Source organism: Danio rerio, chromosome 22 (genome assembly GCF_052040795.2).
Source record: "Danio rerio strain M-AB ecotype USA chromosome 22, GRCz13ab, whole genome shotgun sequence".
NCBI lineage: Eukaryota > Metazoa > Chordata > Actinopteri > Cypriniformes > Danionidae > Danio > Danio rerio.
Genome location: NC_141042.1, coordinates 36,396,743 through 36,412,380, shown reverse-complemented (window position 1 = coordinate 36,412,380; position 15,638 = coordinate 36,396,743). Strand labels below are relative to the sequence as shown.

General features: G+C 34.2%; 1 protein-coding gene across 2 annotated transcripts in view; it reads left to right on the top strand.

The window, feature by feature from the left end:
• Positions 1–15,438, top strand: part of grm7 (glutamate metabotropic receptor 7) — a 367,182-nt gene extending 351,744 nt beyond the window's left edge. The window contains exons 10-11 of one of the 2 annotated variants that reach the window (XM_087302216.1): positions 1,773–1,795; positions 14,117–15,438. In XM_087302216.1, the coding sequence (XP_087158342.1) occupies positions 1,773–1,777 (5 nt within the window). In that variant the 3' untranslated portion in view covers positions 1,778–1,795; positions 14,117–15,438. The remainder of the gene's footprint in view (positions 1–1,772; positions 1,796–14,116) is intronic. The other variant, XM_087302215.1, reaches the window with a different exon arrangement.
• Positions 15,439–15,638: the final 200 nt, after the last annotated feature.

Genomic DNA, 15,638 nt, shown 5'->3' with positions numbered 1-15,638 from the left:
ATATTATTTATTTATTTATTCATTTATTTATTCATTTATGTATTTATAATTTATTGTTTGTTTATTTATTTATTTATTCATGTTTGTTTATTTGTTTATATATGTATTTAAAATTTAAAACATGTTTTTTTTATTTACATTTTAAAACAATAATTACAACTGAACCATTTATTTATTTATTTTTATTCATTTCATTATTATTTTTTAATTTATTTCAGTTTATGTTTTATTGAATTTATATAAAAAATCATTTCTTTCTTATAATTAATTAATTGATTAATTATAAGAATTAATTACTTAATTCTTATAATCAAATGATTCATAAATCAAAATGATTAATTAATTATTTTTTATGTTTGTTTGTTTGTTTGTTTTTATTTGATTGATTTGTTTTATTCTAAATGAATTGTAAATAGAAGCAAAGAACAAGCAAATACAAATAATTTGAGCTCCTTTTCACATTTCAGTATCTTTTAATTAAATTAATAATCACAAACGCTTAACAGGTTGTTAACGACAAGAAATAAACTAATGCATATTTGATCACATGAGCAGATGTAAGTTATCAGGAGTAAATAATGTGTTTCTTTTCACATTATTTTGCATGTTTACTGGCTTCCGGCACCTATCATGGCAATATTTTACATTTTACAAAGTTTCATACTGTATACTTATCACAAATATACAGTTACGGTATAGATCAAAATATATCTATTATATATGATTTCTAGCCTTCTAAATGTAGATAACAAATTGTTATATGATTTAATTTAAGTTAAAAGAATTAACTATTTGAATAATTATTTGTTTTTTGTTAGTTTTTACAGCTTTCTAAGAAAATGTTTAAACATAAAAAAGTAAAACAAAATATAATAATGTATTTGTTTATAAATGCATGTATTTATAAATGTATTTTTCTTAATCTTTTTTTTTTTTCCAAGCATCATTTATTGAATCATAGGACTTTTAGTTTGTTAAATAAATACACATAAATTAACTTTGTGCCATTTACTAATGAACCACAAAAAAAGCTTTGGCTAAATATTTTATAGTTTAGCTTTTACTACGTTTGATCTAAATATCACAATGTAAATTCTAATAAACAAGAGTGCCTTTATCAAAATAGTCTGTATTTTTAAAAGCATTATCCCCTTGTTTGACCCCTAAAGTTACCTTTCCTCCAGCCACGGGGTGTAAAGCAACCTTGTGTCCCAGTGCTTGCCAGATTCATCCCAGAAAGTCGCCATGAGCTGAAATCCAGTTGCTTTGGCCTGTTGCTTGTTGCAGCATGAGCTCGTCTCAGAAATAATGCGATGAAATCGTCTGCTGAGAATGACCACATTTCCCCTAATGAGAAAGAGTAATAGAGCAGGACTAGCTGAAGCCCCGGAGGATTAGCATGTCGCCACTGTCAAAGGAAAAGCAGAGGCTCTTTGGAAACCAAATTAAATTTCAGCATTTGTAATGCCTTTTGGTGTTGTTTATGCAGCTTTTTTGCGCAGCTTTTAACGTTCTCATGTTAAAAAAACAAAGAAAATAAAATACTCAGATTTCAAAAAAATGCTTTTTTTAACAGTGGCGATGCTATTTTATATATTTTCTAAAATTAAAAGATCTACACCCCTGCAGTAATGTCTATGCTAATATGCACCCACTTTCTGCAAATAAAATGCGCGTTTACGTTTTTGCTGTTTGGACCAATCAGAATCTCTGCTTTGCTTCTGTTGGACCAATCAGAAACAGCTCACCAAGTACTGTTTTTCTCCCAACAGGCTAATTGTCATAAATTTCCCAGGTAAGACCAAATTAATCTTCTACTTTGGCTTTGACATTACACACTGTTCAAACACTGGGGGGAAATGAGGAGGTGGAAAATGCTAATCGATTGTTTGTGGCCATTAATCACAAATCTCACTACCTGACGACAATCCTGTAATGTCACTCTGATGTACTACGGTAGCAAAAGTGCATGTTTTGAAAGCAAAACACCCAAAATGATCTTTGTTTTAACCTTTTTTTCCCTTTTGAAACAACATCATGAGTTTATTCTTCAATTCCAAATACAGCATATTCATGGCTATTCAATAGAGTTATTTTTAATTATGATGTTTATCGTTCTTGATTTGAACGCTAACAGATATCGGTAAAGTTGTCACTTTGTTTAGTTTTAGTTGTCATATCTTTATTATGGTTAATGGTTTTGAAATTATTGCAGTTACTATTATAGTCACTATCATTGGTTTGTATCGTAATATAGCTATTCTTATAATAGTCATTATTGGTTTGAACACAAAAATTGTTATTGTTACAGTTGTCGTTCTTAATGTTAATTCAGTAATCGTTCTTGGTATTTATGCAAACAGTTAGTCTTATAGTTATTCTTAATGTCAAAGTATAATTATGATGTTTATCGTTTGTGATGTGAATGCTAACATAGACATCGTTAAACTTGTGGTTTTTAGTAGTAGTAAGTAATCCAGGTACTGTTTTTCGAATTCTAAGATTTTAGACAACCTACTCGGCTCGCATACTGATTTTAGTGTATTATATAGTATGGAAGTATGTCGTTCCTGATGTGAATGCTAACATATAAATATTTAAAGTTTTCATTTTTAGCGCAAATCCTTATTACCGTTAATACTTTTGGAATGGACATTAACGGAGTTATTGTTATAGTTACAGTTTGTATCGTAAAATAGCTATTCTCATAGTTGTCATTATTGGTATGAAAACAAAAATAGTTATTGTTACAGTTGCTGTTCTTTGATGTTAATTTAGTTATCGTTCTTGATACCAATGCAAACAGTTATTGTTATAGTTATTTTTCATGTCAATATATAATTATTATGTTTGCATTTCTTTATGTGAATGCTAAAATAGGCGTTGTTAAAGTTGATGTTTTTAGCACGAATGCTTATACCTTTTTTATAGTTAATCTTTTTGGAGTATATATATATATATATATATATATATATATATATATATATATATATATATATATATATATATATATATATATTGATAAAGTTGTCATTTTTAGCGCAAATGCTAATATGCTTATTATCGTTAATACTTTTAAAATAGACATTAGAAAAGTTATTTTGGTGGTTACAGCCTCTGATTTGTAGGAGTTGAAGAAGTTGTTAAAGTTGATATTTTTTGCACGAATGCTAATATCTTTATTATAGTTAGACAGTTATTGTTACAGTTACCATCATTGGTTTGTATCGTAAAATAGCTATTCTTGTAATTGTGATTATTGGTATGAACACAAAAATAGCTATTGTTATAATTGTTTTTTTTTTGTTAATTTAATTGTAATGTTAATTTAGTTATCGTTCTTGGTATCAATGCAAACAGTTATTGTTATAGTCATTTTTGTTGTCAATATAAAATGATTATGTTTATCGTTCTTGACGTGAATGCTGACATTGTTAAAGTTGTCATTTTAAGCACAAATGCTGATATCTTTATTATAGTTAATGCTTTTGTTGTTAACATAAACGCAGTTATTGTTACAGCATTGATTTGTATCGTAATAAAGCTATTATAATAGTTGTCATTATTGGTATGAATACAGAAATAGTTATTGTTACAGTTGCCGTCATTGGTTTGTATCGTAAAATAGTTATTCCTATAATTGTCATTATTGGTGTGAAAACAAAAATAGTTATTGTTATAATTGTCATTTTTTTATGTTAATTTAGTTATCGTTCTTGGTATCAATACAAACAGTTATTGTTATAGTTATTTTTGTTGTCAATATAAAATTATTATGTTTATCGTTCTTGACGTGAATGCTGACATTGTTAAAGTTGTCCTTTTAAGCACAAATGCTGATATCTTTATTATAGTTAATGCTTTTGTTGTTCACATTAACGCAGTTATTGTTACAGTCATTGGTTTGTATCGTAATAAAGCTATTATAATAGTTGTCATTATTGGTATGTTATTGTTACAGTTGCCATTCTTTATGTTAATTTAGTTTTCGTTCTTGGTATGAGTGCAAACAGTTTTTGTTATAGTTAATTTTGGTGTCAATATATAATTATTGGAATGGACATTAATGCAGTTGTCATAGTTACCGTCATTGCTTTGCATCGTAGTATAGCTATTCTTATAGTTGTCATTATTGGTATAAATACAAAAACGTTCTTATTGTTAATTTTGTTTGGTATCAATGCAAAGAGTTAATGTTATAGTTATGTTTGATGGCAATATATAATTGTTTTGTTTATCGTTCTTGATGTAAATGCTAAAATAGATATCGTTAAAGTTGTCGTTTTTAGCACGAATGCTAATATCTTTATTATCGATAATGCTTTTGGAGTGAACATTAATGCAGTTATTGCTAGTTACGGTAATTGGTAAATTGGTATATTAAATCATAATATAGCTATTATAATAGTTGTCATTATTAGTTTGAACACAATTAGTTAATGTTACAGTTGCCGTTCTTGATGTTAATTTAGTTATCGTTCTTGGTATCAATGCAAACGGCTATTGTTATAGTTTTTTATGTCAATGTAACAAAGTGGCTGACACAAAGGGATCCATTTGCAGCATTTTTATTAAACACAGTTTAATAACAAATAGCACACAGATGTTGTGCGTGCGCAAACTCACATCAAACACAGTTGTATAACGTCATTGGGCTGGCGGCAAGTAAACACACGATGAGTAAGAAGGCATGGGTCCGAGGCAGGCAGCTAGTATCAGAGTCAGTCAGCAGGCTAGAGTTCAAGGCAGGCGGCGAGGATCAAAGTTAGGGTTCAGGTAAAGGTACAAGGCTGGCGGCAGGCAGGACTGGGTGACTAAACGAAGCAAGATCACAACGGGAAAGCATGCAAGGATGAGAATGCTCAGTAGTGTTAGCCGAGGCGGAACAAGACTTCACACTGAAGCAGCGTGTGTGTGTGCTGCTTATATGTGTGTGGAGAGTGATTGGGGAATGTGCTGCAGGTGTATGCCAATCAGTCTGTGAGAATGACGTAATGTCAATAGTCCGGTGATGATGACCTCTGCTGGCCAGCGGGGGGAATGACTGGGACCGAGTCGGTGACAGTCATTGTATTATTCTTTTGTTTAGCATTCTTGATGTGAATGCTAATATAGTAAGAGCTATGGTTATCTTTCGTGATCTGAATTCTCATAAAGTTGCTGTTGTAATTTTCAATATAGTTACCATTTTTAATGTGAACACTAATAGTTATCGTTGTGGTAATTCTTGATGTGAATGTTAATATAGTTAGGGTTATGGTTATCTTTTCTTGATGTGAATGCTAATGTAGTAACTATTGTCGTGTCCATGATAGTTGCCATTTTTTATTGCTAACAGTAATAGTATTTATTGTGGTTATTCTTGACGTGAAAGCTAATATAGTTATTGTTATGGTTATCAATTTTGATGTGAATAGTAATATAGTTTTAGTTATCATTCTTGAAGTAAATGCTAATATGGTTATCATGATGATTATCATTCTTGATGTGAACTCCTACACATTTACCATTGTAGTTTTCATTTTTATAGTGGATACTACTAGTTATCATCGTGCTTTTTAATACAGTTACCAATTATATTATGAGCAATAATAGTTATCATAATCATTACAGTTATCACTACTTCAAGTAACTATAGTCATAATTAAATGTTCTAATTGCAATATACACACCAACAATAGCAATATCGTTCTTAAGTGACACCCAATTATCTCTACTATTTAGAACAGGGTTTTTCAAAGTCTAAGACAGTGGGCCTCCCTTTTGACACAACTTATCTATTGGCGCCCCCCTCCTCCCAAACACGCACGCACACACACACACACACACACACACACACACACACACACACACACACACACACACACACACACACAGAGTAATAACAAGTATTTTAATATAAGGTTTTGAAACTAGGATGATTGTTCAATATGAATAGAACAAATCCAAGAACTGTCCATCCCAGTCAAAACAGTCGAAGTTTAGCGGGTCTCATGTTGTCTTTAGCCAAAATATCTTGACAAACCACACATAAAGGTCGTGGTTCATCAGCTGGTCCTGTCTACGTAAATCCTAAACTCAAATACTGATCATCATATCGTTGTCTTTTGGGTTTAAGCCCTGAACTTAAAGGCTTTGAATCGGAGGGGTCTCAGAAACCGATCCATTGAACTAGCCGGCATATACCTGTATTTGCGGGCTTGCCAAACAGAAACGAATTAACAGCTATGGCCTTCTGGGTAAAAAAGGTTTTCTTTTTTTTTGAGGTATTATTTTTTTAGCTTTGTTTAATTAAAACGTTTAAATATAATAAAAAATACATATAATAATTATACTTAATAATTATATTTTTATTATATAATATTTTTTCCCTCGCCTCCCCTGACATGCTCTGGCGCCCCCCAGGGGAGGTGCGCCTCACACTTTGAAAACCCCTGATCTAGAAGAAACTGCTGAGATTTTTAAGCGCCGATATTATTTGCAGATCCAGAGGAGTTTGGCCCTTCTACATGCAGTGAGCGTTTTACATATTTAATGTTTCCAAGAAGCCAAAGAGTGCCGAGCTGCGCATAGTTACGAAACGGTGAACTCAACTGTCAGTGGTAATCAGATGACACGTGGAAGATCCAAAGCTTCAAACGCGAGTCCCACTGCTCAATTCCCCACGTGCCACCATGATGGCATGGCAGACTCCACCGCAGGTCCCCAAAGAGCCCTGAACCATCTGTGTCGGCCTTCTCTGCTCTCTCTCACTGTCTCTATATAACACACTCTGACTCTCTAAATGATTTTTTATGGATATGTATGTATATGAAAGTGCTGGACCCTGAAATGTCTGGCACCCTAGAGAATAGACCCTAAAAACTATCGAGCCGCGATGGTAATGCCAAGAGCGGGATGCCATAATCATCGCCCTCATTCTTAACCATTTTGGTGGCACATGCAAATTCGAGGCTATTTGATATGCAAGTTTTATCAGTGAGGTTGAACGGCACTGGAAGAACAAAAAACATTTGATGTCAAATTGGCTTTTTGCACTGTAATCAACTTTGCATCAAACATTTATACATAGATCATGATGCAGAACTTGAACACAACCAGTATACACCGTGATGAAATGCTGGGTTCCACTCAATCGATCTGTGTTGGGACAACAATTTTATAAATGTAAGTGGATTGAACATAAAACAATCAAGTTGGCTCTGGAAAACCTCAAGAATTGTGCTGTTGCAGCTCATTTTATATAATTAGCTTGAACAAACCGCAAACATCATTTTTTAAATGTGGTGTTTATTAAATAAGATCTCAATATCATATTCAATATCTCATAACCCTCACAAAGAAAGGGTGTGTGGTTTTACAGGTGTGTTAATGACCCATGCTGTAATCGCCTAATAAAGTAATGTAAATGAGCACTATGAAATTTTTCTTCCGTTGTAATGATTAGCCAATGCAAACAGCCCAGAGGCTCAGATTTTAATCTCATAGTTGCTCATTTTTCTTTTCCGGAGGAATTTACAGCAATAAAGTGACCAGAATTGTTTTATTTTCAGCATAGTTAAAATGTTAAATCTCTTGTAAAAACGTTATTATGTATGCATAATGATGTTTATGACATCGAGAACAATTTTCAGTGTTGTTTGTTGTAAATAGTTGTTTCAAAATGTAGAATTGACAAATTTTATTGTTCATGTAAACGTTATTTAGATACCGAGGTATTTTGTCACATAATTATCATATTTTATTCTATTCTTACAAAAATATCGCACTTTTTAATACAATCGCATTGCTATTATTTATATTTAATATGTGTAGCTGTGGTATATTTACATAAAACTGTTTAATCCTTCTTATTTCAATAATTCTTTATGTATCAATGTCATGCTGTTGTGTAAAGTTACACAGTTGCTGTTTAAGAACATTATAAAAGCTGCTGTTCTTAAAACCCTTATTTCACAGCTGATACATTATATAACATAAATTAACATCAACGTAATGTAAACGATATTGTTTGTAGAGTTTGCCTTACGCAATTGTCGGATAACGCAACATTATATGAACACTATTTTTCGTAAAGTAACTGTTAAGAAATTGTTGCGTAACACAACATAACTTAAATGATATTGTTTGTAGAGTTTGCGTTAGTCAGTTGTTGCATTACATGTAATGTGAACACTATTTTCTGTAAACTAACTGTTAGGAAATTGTTACGTTACAGAACATAACTTTTTAACTTCATTGTTTGTAGAGTTGACGTTTCTAAGTTGTTGAACTACAAAACATTATATGAACTAATGAATGTTATAAGAACATTATTTTCTGTTAAGTCACTGTTAACAAAGTTTTTTCTTCCACTTAACGTAACCTATTATTGTTTGTAGTGTTTGCGCAACTCAGTTGTTGCATTACGCAACGTTGTATAAACTGTTTTTTTGTAAAGTCATTGTTACAAAATTGTTGCGTTACACAACATAAACGGAACAATATTTTTTGTAAAGTTGATGTCGTTACACTACACAACATTATATAAACGTATGAATGTTTTACATATTTTGTGTAAAGTCACTGTTAACGAAGTTTTAGGCAACGCAGTGGCGCAGTAGGTAGTGCTGTCACCTCACAGTAAGAAGGTCGCTGGTTCGAGCCTCGGCTTTGTCAGTTGGCGTTTCCGTGTGGATTTTGCATGTTCTCGCTGTGTTCGCGTGTATGAACGTGAATGAGTGTGCATGGATGTTTCCCAGAGATGGGTTGCAGCTGGAAGGGCATCCGTTGCATAAAACATGTGCTGGATAAGTTTGTTCCGCCGTGGCGATCCCGGATTAATAAAGGGACTAAGGCCAAAAGAAAATGAATGAATGAATGAATGAATAACATAACTTATTATTGTTTGCAGTGTTTGTGCAACTCAATTGCTGCTTCACGCAATGTTTTATTAACACTGTTTTTTGTAAAGTTAATGTAACAAAATTGTTGCGTTACACAACATAAATTAAACAATATTTTTTGTAGAGTTGATGTTGCTTAGTCTTTGCACTACACAGCATTATATGAACGTATGAATGATATATGAACACTATTTTTGGTAAAGTCACTGTTAACGGAGTTGTTCCACTACATAATATACCTTAATATTGTTTGCAGTGTTTGCGCAACTCAGTTGCTGCATTAAGGAATGTTATATGAACATTATTTTCCATAAAGACAGTTACTATGTTTTTGCACTACACAATATAACGTAAATAATATATTTTGTAAGGTTGACATTTCTCAACTGTTGCATTACGTAATGTTATATTAACACTACTTTTTGTGATATCACTGTTACTACGTTGTTGCACTACACAACATAAATAAACAATATTGTTTGTATAGTTTGCCTTACTCAATTGTTGCAATACACAACATTATATGAATGCTTTTTTGTGAAGTCATTGTTATAAAGTTGTTGCACTACACAACACAACATAAACAATATTTTTTGTAGAGTTGACATTTCTCAGTTGATGCATTATGCAACATTACGTGAACACTATTTCCGTAAGTCACTGTTATGAATTATAATGTTTGTAGATTTTGATTTTGTTTGTCTGTTGTTGCATTATGCATTGCTATATGAAAACTAATTTCCGTAAAGTCGCTGTTAGGAAATTGTTGCATTACACAAGATAAATTAACTTTTTTTTTTTTTGTAGAGTTGACATTATTTAGTTGTTGCATTACACAACATTATATGAACACTATTTTCTGTGAAGTCACTGTTACGAAGTTGTTGAATTACACAACATAACGTGAACTTTGTTTATAGAGTTGACATTACTTAGTTGTTGCATTAAACATTGTAATATGAACACTATTTTCTGTAAAGTCACTGTTACTACATTTTTGCACTACAGAACATAACTTGAGCAATATTGTTTGTGACGTTTGCGTTGCTCAGTTGTTGGATTACACACCATTATATGAACACTATTTTTTATAAAGTCACTGTTAGTAAGTGGATTACACAACAAAGAGTCGATGTTATTCAGTCGTCGCATTAAACAATGCAATGCAAAGACAATTTGAGTTTGTAAAGTTGTTACACACACTATACAGCTCATTGGTGTGTGTAAAGTCGTTGCATTACGCAATTTAGTTTCAACGCTATTCTTCGTAAATTTGTAAAGCCACAGAGTTAACTAATTATCTAACATAATTTAAACCTTTCCTAACCGTCGCTCGGTAGTCCTCTTATATTTAATCTCTATTAAAGCCAACTAAAATGAGTCTAATATTATGCAATTCAGTATGGATTCACTAAAACATCCACTTCTCCATTTATATTTGATGTTTTGTTGTCTGAAGCAAATCTCCAATGCTCCTTCCTTCCCGCAAGGACTGTAGATGTGAGACAAGAGCCATTAGGACATTTATAGCGTGCTCCGCTCTATAGATGTACTGCAGTAGGTCAGGGGGATTGTAATGACTCCTGCCTGAACTTTGATTATGTGAAGAAATGTGAAATAGATGCCATAGACACCACAGCTAGTGGGGGAATACGATCTTTAAAAGGGGTCGCGTGACCTTTCCTGTGTTTTCCATCCCTTTCAGCTCTAACTGTCAAATATCACAGGCAGCCGTCTAAAATAAATAAGCGCATCACTTTGTATAATACAGGTGAGTCCGTGTATGTAGATTAGTTCAACCTTGTCTGAGCGTTCTTGCTCCTATTATGTGTATTACAATGCAGTTATATGTTTGTTTGCATATTGAGAGCACTTTCCTCGATCCGCATTCATCAAGGCCACATTTCTGAATAGATGGCACTCAGAGTGACATTTAACTCAAATACTAAAGGGTCTACTGACACTTAAAGGCCACAATGATCTCTCTACTTGGTAACCTTTACTTTTAAACATTTAGAAGTTCATTTACATGCAAAATAGCAGGAAAAAGCAGCCGTGGATAAGCGCTGTAATTTGAGACCGGAGTCATTTAGTTACACCGAGTTTCTGCAAACACATCAGCGGCAGCTTGTGAAGGTCACGCTGTTATGACTGGAGACATTTGAGGGCTTCTTACATAAGGCTTATGCGATATTCATCTGCTTTTTTAATTTAGAGCTGCTCTTTTATCACATAATGAACACAGTTGTTTACGTTTATGCGAGTTTAACTTGCTCATACGTTGAGGATTTTTCAGATCCCCTTACTGTAGGTGTTAAAGTATAGCAATACCCTAGAAACCACCTGGCAAAAACCCAGAACACACAGTAACTAAGCAACCGGTCATCAACCTCTGAGAACACCTGAAATGAGAAAGCAGCCTTCTAGTACACCTTAGCAACCAACTAGAAATCACTGAAAATAGCCTAGCAACTAAAAGGAACAACCTGGCAACAACTCAGAACATTGGTGAATGAATACACAAGCAACCATGTAAAATAATCTCAATACACTGAAATGTAGCAACATGTCAGAACACCTCAGCTGTTCCGAAGCAGCTAAAAACCATTAAAGTGCCCTAGCAACAACCTAGAGCATCTTACGGTAGCAACCATATAATACACCCTCTTAAACAACCTCTCAGAATACCTTTGCAACCATGTAAGAGTATCTCAAAGCAACCACATACTAAAACATCCTAGCAACCATGAAGTAACCAACTATACAGAACACCCTAGCAAACAACCAGGACACCCTAGCAATCTCCCTGAATACCATAGCAACTATGCACCAATCCCTTAAAACACATTAGCAATCAACTAAAGAAACAAGTTACCAGGATACACCTTACATCCACTTAGAACATTATTGCAACCATTTAGAACACTATAGCAACCACAGAAATTACCTTAGCAACCTTTCAGGACACCCAAAAAACACTTCTTAAAATATCCTAACAACCACCCAGAACATTTGAGCAACATCCTTACAAGAACCTACAACCTGCAGGCAACTTTTAATAACACCTTCTAAACAACCTAGAACACCCTAGCAACTGCTCTGAGCAAACTAGCAACCACCTACCAAAAACATTCTAGCAACCATGAAGTAACCAAATATACAGAACACCCTAGCTACCAACCAGGACACTATAGTAATCTTCCTGAACACCATCGCAACTATGCAACAACCCCTTAAACAAGTAACCCGAAAACACACTAATATCCACTCTGCAACCATCCAGAATATATAAAAGCCACTCAAAACACCCTAGCAACCTCTTACAACCCTAACAACCACCTAGTAACTTCTTAAAACATTCTAACAGCCACCCAGAACATTCAAGCAACTACCAAAGAACACACCCTAGAACCAACTAACAAACATTCATAACACCTTAACAACAACCAATAACTCCCTAATAGCCTCACTGAGCACCGTAGCAACCACCTACCAAAAACATCCTAGCAACCGTAAAGTAACCTACTACACAAAACACCCTAGCAACCAACCAGGACACCCTAGCAATCTCTTCGAACACCATAGCAACTATGCAACAGCACCTTAAAACACATTATCAATCACCTAAAGAAAGCAGTTACCCTGGAACACCCTAACATCCACTTAGAACATTATTGCAACCATTCAGAACACTATAGCAACCACAGAAAATACCTTAGCAACCTCTCAAGACACCCTAAAAACCATCCAGTATATTTTTTTTTAAATATCCTAACAATTACCCAGAACATTTGAGCAACAGCCTTATGCGAACACATCCTACAACCAACTAGCAACCTTTAATGTCACCTTATAACATCTAAGAACACTCTAGCAACCTCTCCGAGCACCCTAGCGACCAAAAACATCCTAGCAACCATGAAGTAACCAACTATACAAAACAACCTAGTAACCAACCAGGACACCCTAGCAATCTCCCTAAATACCAACCATGCAACAACCCCTTAATCCCCCCATCAATCGCCTAAAGAAACCTGTTACATGAACACACCCGAATATCCACCTACAACACCATTGCAACCATCCAGAACACTATAGCAACCACTTAAAATACCCTAGCAACCTCTCAAGACACCATAATTACCACCAAGTAACATTTTAAAATAACCTAACCACCCAGAACATTTGAACATTTACCTTACAAGAACACACCCTACAACCTTATCAACATCCAAGTCCACCCTAGCAACCTCTCCAAGTACCCTAGCAACCACCAACCAAAAATTTTCTAGCAACCCCTTAATCCCCCCATCAATCACTTAAAGAAACCAGTTACCTGAACACACCTTAATATGCTCTTTGAAACACCATTACAACCATCCAGAACACCATAGCAACCACTTAAAATACCCTAGCAACCTCCCAAGACACCATAATAACCACCTACAGTAGTAACTTCTCAATGACCTATCCAACCTAGAACATTTGAGCAACTACCTTACAATAATACAACCTATAACCAGCAATCTTTTATGGCACCTTAAAACATCCAAGAAAACCCTAGCAACCTCTCCAAGCACCCTAGCAACCACCTATCAAAAACATTCTAGCAACCGTGAAGTAACCAACTATACAGAACACCCTAGCAACCAACCAGGACACCCTAGCAATCTCCCTAAATACCAACTATGCAACAACCCCTTAATGCCCCCCATCAATCGCGAAACCAGTTACCTGAACACACCCTAATATCAACCTAGAAACCATTGCAACCATCCAGAGCAATATAGAAACCACTCAAAATACCTTAGCAACATCTTGGGACACCCTTAAAATTTGACTTTGTTGACTACTACATTTGAGTAACTACCTTACAAGAACACACCCTACAACCAACTAGTAGGTTTTATGGCACCTTATAACATCCAAGAACACCCTAGCAACCACCTATCAAAAACATCCTAGAAACATGAAGTAACCAACTATACACAACTATACAGAGTAACCACTTATAAATATTTGTTGCTCACTATTTTCTTAAATGAGAATGTTTTAGTTTTGTCGACATTTTACTCACTGTAGATTTGGTTTGTTGACATTTCTTTCTCTGTTCCATACCCGAGAACCGCCATCATGTCAGTCTTCCAGCCAAGAATCTGTGACTTTTAGTGTGAGACAAGACATGTCAAGTAAAAAAGCGATTGCTCATCCCTCTCTCTCTCTCCTCTCAGGTCCGGCCGCTAAGAAGAAATACGTGAGCTACAATGACCTTGTGATCTGAGGGCCTCCATCGTAGGAGGAAGGTGATCGATGATGATGATGATGATGACGGAGCTTCCTGGTTTCTCTCGGTAAAGCTGGAAAAAAAGGCTTTAGGTGTCCCTCTTTCTATCCGTCTTTTGTCCAAGGGTCAGAACAATGATTGGGCCCAACGACAGAGGATATCAGTTGATTTTCGACACCTTTACGAAAATAAAAAGCCTAAAAAAATTTAAAATAATTGACGTATAAAAGAAATCAAAGGATTCTTCAACCGAAGAAAATGTTTTGTTGTCGTTGTTTTATTTTCGTTTGTTTGTTTTTTCCCCCAATTAAGGCACAACACGACTGATCCACAGTCAGTCAATGATTGAGGTTGCACTTGCGTGATGGACCTTCAACGAGGCGTTTTCGTTCATCGCAAACGTTTTATTCAGGGCGCTGGAATGCCGGGCCGAAAGGTCCTTCTCATCTTTACATGTACTTCCAAACTGCAAGTTTTTTCGGATTTCCGTGCCAATTTGTGTGGTTCTTTCAGCTTTTCGGTTTGCCGTTGGGATTTTTATGTTACGTTTACGCTTTTTTTCTTGGATGCACATTGTATTAAAGCCATATTCTTCTCTATGAGATCGCATTCCTGAAATACTTTACACTTTATTTTAAGGAAGTCCATTTTTTATTTTTTTTTTTCACGAAGCAGCGTCATGTTTTTTCGACATCCCCATCAGGTTTGTAGACCATCGACTGTGTTTTGGTGACTTTGAGAGATGTTGAATTGGTTTACATTGACTCCAGCCCTGGTTACGATGGTGTTTGCGAATTTCTTTTTGTTTGTTTTGGAAAAAAAAGAAAGTGTTCACGTAGCAGTTGTCAATGCATGCTTGATATGTTCGATGTTGAAGTAAGTGGAAATTTTCACCACGGTTCTCTCACACTGGCCTGTTCACTGAGAATTTCATGATTTTGCTCCCTTTTTTTCCCCTTAAGTACTTTCTCATGAATCCACTCACTCAAGGCAGAATATGGCTTTAATTTGTCTTGGAATTTTTAAACTGCCCCCGGGAACTTATGGAGAAATTGTGCAAAAGATATGAATATATATTTAAAAAAATATATGAAAAAAAAATAAAAAGCATGTATGTTTTCTACTGTTTGTACTAAGTATATTCATGTTGCCCTTGCTGCTTATGTGCTGATATTGTGGAAGATTTTTATGTTTGGCCACTCATGCAACTATACTGTGGTGTTGTCCAAGAATGTACCAACATGAAATAAACCATTTGGTTATTTTTTACTACTATTTATTATTATTATTATTATTATTATTATTATTATTATTATTACTAAACTTGGCTTGTGATAGTCACTTTAAAGTAAGTTTTGTTTCAAATAAGTAAGTCAATTTGACTATTTATTATTTTATATTATATTATATTATATTATAGTATATTATATTATATTATATTATATTATTTTATATTATATTATATTCTA